The sequence below is a fragment of the Sinocyclocheilus anshuiensis genome, unplaced genomic scaffold (genome assembly GCF_001515605.1).
Source record: "Sinocyclocheilus anshuiensis isolate Anshui unplaced genomic scaffold, SAMN03320099.WGS_v1.1 scaffold72, whole genome shotgun sequence".
Taxonomy (NCBI): Eukaryota; Metazoa; Chordata; class Actinopteri; order Cypriniformes; family Cyprinidae; genus Sinocyclocheilus; species Sinocyclocheilus anshuiensis.
Window position 1 is genome coordinate 116,228 of NW_015554073.1, and position 7,066 is coordinate 123,293.

A 7,066-nucleotide genomic window follows, 5' to 3' on the forward strand; every position below is an offset into this window, starting at 1 on the left:
CAGTGTTCTCACACACAATCAAACCGCGCACAAGAGACGTGTTTCAGACAGCGCGGAAATACCCAGTTGCGTATAGTATATACATACACATAAAATTTGCCTACTTGCACATAAAATTAGCCAATGTCAAAAACCCTTCACGGCATTGTCATTCTCTGTGCTTTAAATCTTTTTTTCTTGCATATCCGAAAAAATAGTACGATTTGTGACTCAAAAAAAAACAATATAATGCGTTGAACCACTATATAATGCTATTATAATAGGCCTACTATATAATATTACTATTACTATAATACTATTATATTACCCCGTCCAGCCGATTCAAAGAATCCTAAAGAAAAAAAATTGTATCGAGGTTTTGAAATATTAAAGATACGATCAAATAAATGCAGCCTTATCTAACATAATACTTACTTGAAAAACACTTTTAACATTTTTTTTACTGACCCCAAACTGTAGGTAATCTCAATTTCAGCTTTTAGCACACATTTTTTTTAAATCTTAAACGCACACATTTTAACAACAACAAAAATTTAATTAACAGGATAAAAAAGTTGCAATAAAAAAAATAATAAAACTTTTAAAAAAGTTACAATGAATTTTCAAAAGCTTAAAGTTAGACCAAACTATTCAAAATCTTTTATTTCCTTTCAATTCATGGAGACAGCTAACACTGGCAAGTGTAATTTGTTCTGAATTACAATTCTTACAGAAATGGTACCATATAAATGTTATGCTGTAAAATATAACACCACGAAACTAAAAACATTTGCGTTAACGTACATGTAGCTAAAAAAAAAAGAAAAAGAATTACAAATGCATATAAACAAATGAAAATTTTAATTCAGTGAGTCGCCTACAAAAGGATACGTAATCCTTTCTGTTGTAAAAACATATTGTGGCTGACCATTGTATTCTGCATTACCGCTATTCTAACAGAAACACTGTTAACCCATGAGATCGGATATAAAAGCAAACACAAAAAACATTGATTCATGATAGTATCAACAGTTTAAAACCGTCAATGAGCCAATGGTAGGTTTCAAGTTGTAAATCATCCTCCTTTGTGGATATGCTTGAGGCACTCTGCCAGTTTCACTGCGCGGACTCTGAACCACAGGAGTTTAATCATGACATATGGCACCTTCTTTGTCCCAACATGGGACAAAACCTGACAACAGGCGCTCTGGGCGGTGTAAAAGTGCTTTACAGGCTCTGCTAATGCATTTGTCTATTTTTTAGCACGTAATGCAGCACACATATGAATTTAAGGACTTTTTTAAGGAGAGATCAACTCAAGATTCCTCACCAGTGGTTTTCTCCTTACACCAACATAGAACTAGCTATAATGGGTCCAGTAAATGAAAGCAGACAAAAGGCAAAAGTCTTTATACTGCCAAAATACTGCCATGCACTGGCATTTCAACAGTCTGAATGTACACACAGGCATATACTCATATCCACACATACATATAAACAGACCGTCTTAGCAGCACACTAAATAGGGTTCAGCTCAGGCCATTAACTCAGTTCATGGTCATATCTGCCTTTGATCATCATGTTCAGCAATGGACCAACCTGTGGAAAAGAGACAACAATCAATATAAAATGTATTCTTTCAGGGTTTATGCAGCTTTTATATAGTTAAATTAAAGACTTTTTAAGACCAAGTTAAGAAAATTCAAGGAATAAGTTTAAGGGAACACAAAATGTCATTATGCTTCGTTCATAAAAATGTCTCAGGAGAAAACATTGTGTTGTATTAGCAACACTGCAAAGTCTGAATAATATAACTCCCAACTGATTTCCAATACTTTTTAATTCATTAATCCAAAAAAATAGCTTTAATACCTCAGTTCCCAACCACTAGAATATGGAAATAACTACTTCTATTTTCTGTTCAAACTGCAAAAAACAGATGTTCTTTGTCAATATTTTTGTTTTGTTTTCCAGTGCAAATGTCTAAAGATTCTAAAATCAAGATACATTTCCTTGACAAGCAAAATGACAAGGTTTTTGTGAAATTGTTAAAAAAGAGAATATCTGCCAATAATGACTTTATGAATTTAAGACTTTCTGCTCTGGTTTAAGACATTTTTAAGGTTTGTGAAAGGGCGAATTAGGACGTATTAAGACCCGCCAATTCAAAACAATTAAAGTAGTAGAAAGAGGCTTTTTTGCTCTAGTCACAGTCAAATGTAGGCATGCACAATTTTATTCAGGTTTAAAGCAGGTTAGCCACAAATATACTTGTAATTAGGTTATTGTCAAGGTCAAAATGCACAGGGAATTCCTTAATGCATTATTCATATCTGAGGACCTAAAAACGGAAAAGGATTTGATTGACTGTTCTACTTCTCTGTACCTCATGCGGGTCCCCCAAGGCCTCTCCCAACATCTTCTCTATGTTCCTCATTATGGCCACCTTCTGATGAGCTTTCAAAGGGTACTCTATCCTCTTTGGAGTGGGTGCCCCCTGGAAATATTTTGTACAATACTGGTTGATTTGTGCAAAGTAGGGCTGCACGATCGAGCTGCGCAAAAAATCACGCGAATATGAACGTGGTTTTGCGCAGCTCGTCAATGAACAACGGCTCTGTGTAGTTAATGCTGCTCAATGTGAAAGCCCACAGGTGATGGAGATTTACCGCTGATTACAGAACCGGCTTTACTGATAAGATGCGCGTTAAATATCGCATTCGATTTATCGTGCAGCCCTAGTGCAAAGTTGTATTACTTGTATTATTATTAATTGTATTATTGTTTACAGTGCATGAGATGGTGCTGCAAAAACATACCTTGTACCAGAAGTTCACTGTGATGGTCACTCCTCCATTTAACAGGGACTCAATGTGATGCCACCTTTATCAAGTAAAAAATGCAAACATTTATTATTTAAGACAATTTCATAAACCTATGCAGTATTATGCAAAGGTTTAGGGTCACTATTAATCAGCTAGAACACATTAAATTGTTCAAATGTGACAGTAAAGAGCACCGAATTAGCATATTACTGAAGAATGATTTCTGATAGATCATGTGACACTGAAGGCTGGAGTAATGGCTGCTGAAAATTCAGCTTTGCCATCCCAGGAATAAATTACATTTTAAAATATATTAAAAATATATATATTTTATTATTTTAAACTGTTATAATATTTCACAGAATTTCTGTATTTTAAGATCAAATGAATGCGGCCTTAGTGAGCATCACTAAGACATCTTTCAAAACAATTAAACAGTAGAGAATATATAAAAAAATATAAAAAATATTTTATGAATTTAAATAATTGACTTTCAATTTTTGTTCACTCAGTTTAGGATTGCTTTAACATTTCTAATTCAGATGCAAATGCATTTAGAACTAAATATTTTAAAACTATTCTAAAATTAATGAACACATAAAACAAATCTTCCATAAAGCTTTTATATATGATAACATTCAATCTGTATTTATGACACAGACAATTAAGATAAGAGCACCATGCCTGCAGGAAAGTTAAACTGAAAAACAATTAAAATCCCACCCCGGACATTCCTTCCACACCTGCCACTAGGACTGTTCTCTTAATATAGTCACTTATGCAAAGCACATGACGTGCACTTTACACACATAAACTGCACTTTGGAAAACCTGTTTGGAAAGTTTTAGAGCCTTACAGGGCAACAATTACAGGGCAACAAGCTTCATTTTTGTGCCATGATTTCACGAACATATGCAGCTGATGCCCCTGTGCACCACTCTTTGTCCATGTGCCGGATTAGAGTTCAGTTATTCATACAAAGAACCTCTGAGAACATTTGGAAAACAGTACAACACTTGGTGTTTGATCTCTAATTCAAACTGTGCTATTCTGTGACACTAGGTTAAAAGAAGAGGAGAGATGTTCACACTCAGGCAGCCATGAGGAAAAAGTATGGACTGTAGAATTACACAGCTGGTTGGCATCATTTTGCCCTCCAGTGACTAGGGGGAGCAAGGAGTTGGAAGAGGAAGCCGTCATGGCTGAGTCACTCTCACAGGCTTGAAACTAAGTCAGCAGCCCATGGAGGCAGAGAGGCAGAGGCCTGCCGAATGAGGCACGCAACTGAGAGAGAGCCAACACTAGCTGGGTCACTTCAGGTCTGCACTTCACTGACTGATATTTTCAAGCTGTTTAAACACATAAATTGGGAAAGATTAGTAAAACTAAACCATGTGTATGTGTTACAAATGAGTATGTATGTGTGAAATCAAACAAATGCTCTCTCAATTAATTTATTGCACTAAAATAAAAAAAAAGTAATGGGAACTGAAGAGTACTTCTGCACTACTGAACAGAATTACTAAAATATTCTTAACAGGTTTTCCCAAGCACTCCTCCCGTCTGCCATTAGCTGGTCAAACAGATAGTTCTGCCTCAAACTCCACATTTGATGCAGACTGGCTGAATTACACACTTCATCTTAAAGCAATTATTGTCATCCATCTTTTCTGTGTATTTGAAAGCAATCTTACCAGTACATTGGGATGTATAAGACATCACCTGGTCCCACAACAGCCTCATATCCAACAGCATTTTTAAAATTAGGAAACTTGTCATAATCTGGATTCTCAAAATCAACCTATTAATGCAAAATAAAAAAAACTTGAAGAACATTTTATCATTACAGTATTAAAGAGTCTGAAAACAAAGATTTTTAGCCAGTGGTTCTCAAACTTTTCATACCAAGAACAATATTTTTTTCACATTCAATCTACAATCCATTTCAGTGTACCAGCGCTATGTACGGAGAAGGATTGCGGATTAAATATTTGTCAAATGTTATGTGCTAACTTCAAACCTGTAAAAAATATTTTCTAGGACCTAGTATAAATCATACTTGGCATGTCTGTTTATATGTTTAATGTTTTTGTATTCACTGCCATCATTTTGCCACACTGATGGCCATAACCATGGCAAATGAGTGGAAAAAGTAATGTGACTAAAACAGATTAATGTAATATTTTACTTTTTTGTTGTTGTTGCTGATATTGCCAACATTTGTTTGCATGCTGTATTGCTCAAGTACAATGTAGACTATGCAATACAGTATTAGACACACAATATTGAAAATTTTTTAAATGTATATTTTTTAGACTGTAAACTTCTGTATATTTGAGAACCACTAGTATAGTGTTATCAAACATATAATACCTGACTCTGTCTGTCACATGGATGATGAACTGGGTAAGGATAGAGGCAGTCAAACTGATCCGGAGGAAAGAGGATGCATCGCTTATGTCCTTTGATTTGTGCGAAGAAATTCTGCTGCTCATCATAGTGTGCTGGTGTCACATTGCCTGATGTGACATTTTGAGTGGATAAACAAACACAAAAAAAATTTGACAATGGTTACTGCAACAACTCACCGACTTAAATGTAGACAACGAAGGACAACTTTCAAGAGGGAAAAGCCAATCAAAATTTTATTTTAACTAATAATGGCAATAATTTGGATAAAAAGTAAGGTGCACTGAAACTGTACCTTCCATGCCTATGAGCAGCAAATTTGAGGTCAGAGGTCCCCAGTTCCGTTTAGCTTGCTGTTTGTTAATCCAGTTCCAATTGAATCCAAGGAAATCCACCACTATTTTTCGGCCTACTGTATCATTCAGAGTTTGTTGCAAGTACACTCTACAAATTAAACAGCAATGTCATTTCACATGTTAAAATGTTGAAACAAATTAAATCAAGTTACTTTAAAATGCTATTCTACATATTAGAATTTTCATATATTGTTAAGTAAATATCTATCTGAATTTGCTTAATATTTATTAATTAAGGTAAACCGTTAAAGGTCTGGAACCAGAAACAAGATGATTGTAAATGATACAGCGATAATACCACCAAAGCAGAGTATCAAAAGGTCAGAGATGTGGCCTGGACATCAGCTGGCAGAATTAACTGCTTAGTCATACACTGAAGCGATTTTATTTCCTGGATTGGATTTCACGCATCTCAACAATTTTCCACCGCACATCTACTGTTCATGTCATTATAAACAGCTCAAAACTTTATAGTCAAGGTAAATTTTAAACATACACCATACACAGATGTACAATTATTTGATACTAAAAAGGTGTTTTAACCGTGAAAGGAAAAAAGACAGAGAGCAACTGTCTTTGTTTTAATGGCAAACTTAAGAGTCATAAATCAATGTGCCTTCACTTTTTAAGTAAAAAAAAATCACCTCAGCCAGCATTTTAAACATGGCTATCAGGTACATTAATGCAAATCACATTGACGTACCTTTCTTTTCCACCTTGTTCCTCTGTTTGATGCATCTTGTCCACAAACTCAGAAAATTTAATCTCTATTCGATGAGATTTGGGCACAAAGTCCTGAAAGTTTGTCATCTTCTTCTCGTCATAATACAAGAATTTGTGATTTTCTGCTATGTAAACAGAGAAGTCCCCATTTCCAATGTTCTCTTGCAAGTAGGGTATGTCCCATTTTAGAGCTGGATATACTAAACTGGTATCTGTTAATACAACAGGCTCCTACAAAAGACAAAAATATCAAATTAACTATTTAGAAGATTAATATTAGTCACACATAATTGTTTTCAAAACAACAGATTAGTGTAGTGCTATTCTGGGTGGGTCATAGGTAGTTTTGCTTCATTATTCTGTAAGCAGAGTCACCTTTAACTTCACTGTATGTTTCCTGTAGCACCAAACACACTTCCACACTCATGTTTGCATTCAAATGCAAATACATAGACTAGAGCTTAAATATTAATCTAAACAGAACTGCAACAATACAACAAGACTCAACACGAGTCGTGCAGCGACCCCGCCAAGGCTCGGCGTTTATCTGACATAGAATTATACTGATGCTGCAGCATGAAAAAAAAAGTGACAAGTGCTACGTGACTAGAAGAACGTAGACTGTTCCAGCACGCTCACGGCCAGACTGCTCTCGCGCTCCGCTGCAGCTACACTAGACGACCGCTACAGGAACAAACCGCCATGCAGCGACACAGACTTTTACAGTAAATTACTATTATATACATGATATTAAATATTTTTAAATAATAATTA

At 35.2% G+C, this 7,066-nt stretch overlaps 1 protein-coding gene across 1 annotated transcript in view; it reads right to left on the minus strand.

Annotated features, from left to right (window-relative positions):
• Window positions 1-780: 780 nt before the first annotated feature.
• Window positions 781-7,066, minus strand: part of hif1an (hypoxia inducible factor 1 subunit alpha inhibitor) — a 7,830-nt gene continuing 1,544 nt past the window's right edge. The window contains exons 2-8 of the mRNA XM_016460753.1: window positions 6,273-6,523; window positions 5,509-5,657; window positions 5,178-5,323; window positions 4,499-4,605; window positions 2,799-2,862; window positions 2,366-2,476; window positions 781-1,578 (exon numbers count right to left, since the gene is read on the minus strand). Coding sequence (XP_016316239.1) covers window positions 1,522-1,578; window positions 2,366-2,476; window positions 2,799-2,862; window positions 4,499-4,605; window positions 5,178-5,323; window positions 5,509-5,657; window positions 6,273-6,523 — 885 coding nt within the window. The 3' untranslated portion in view covers window positions 781-1,521. The remainder of the gene's footprint in view (window positions 1,579-2,365; window positions 2,477-2,798; window positions 2,863-4,498; window positions 4,606-5,177; window positions 5,324-5,508; window positions 5,658-6,272; window positions 6,524-7,066) is intronic.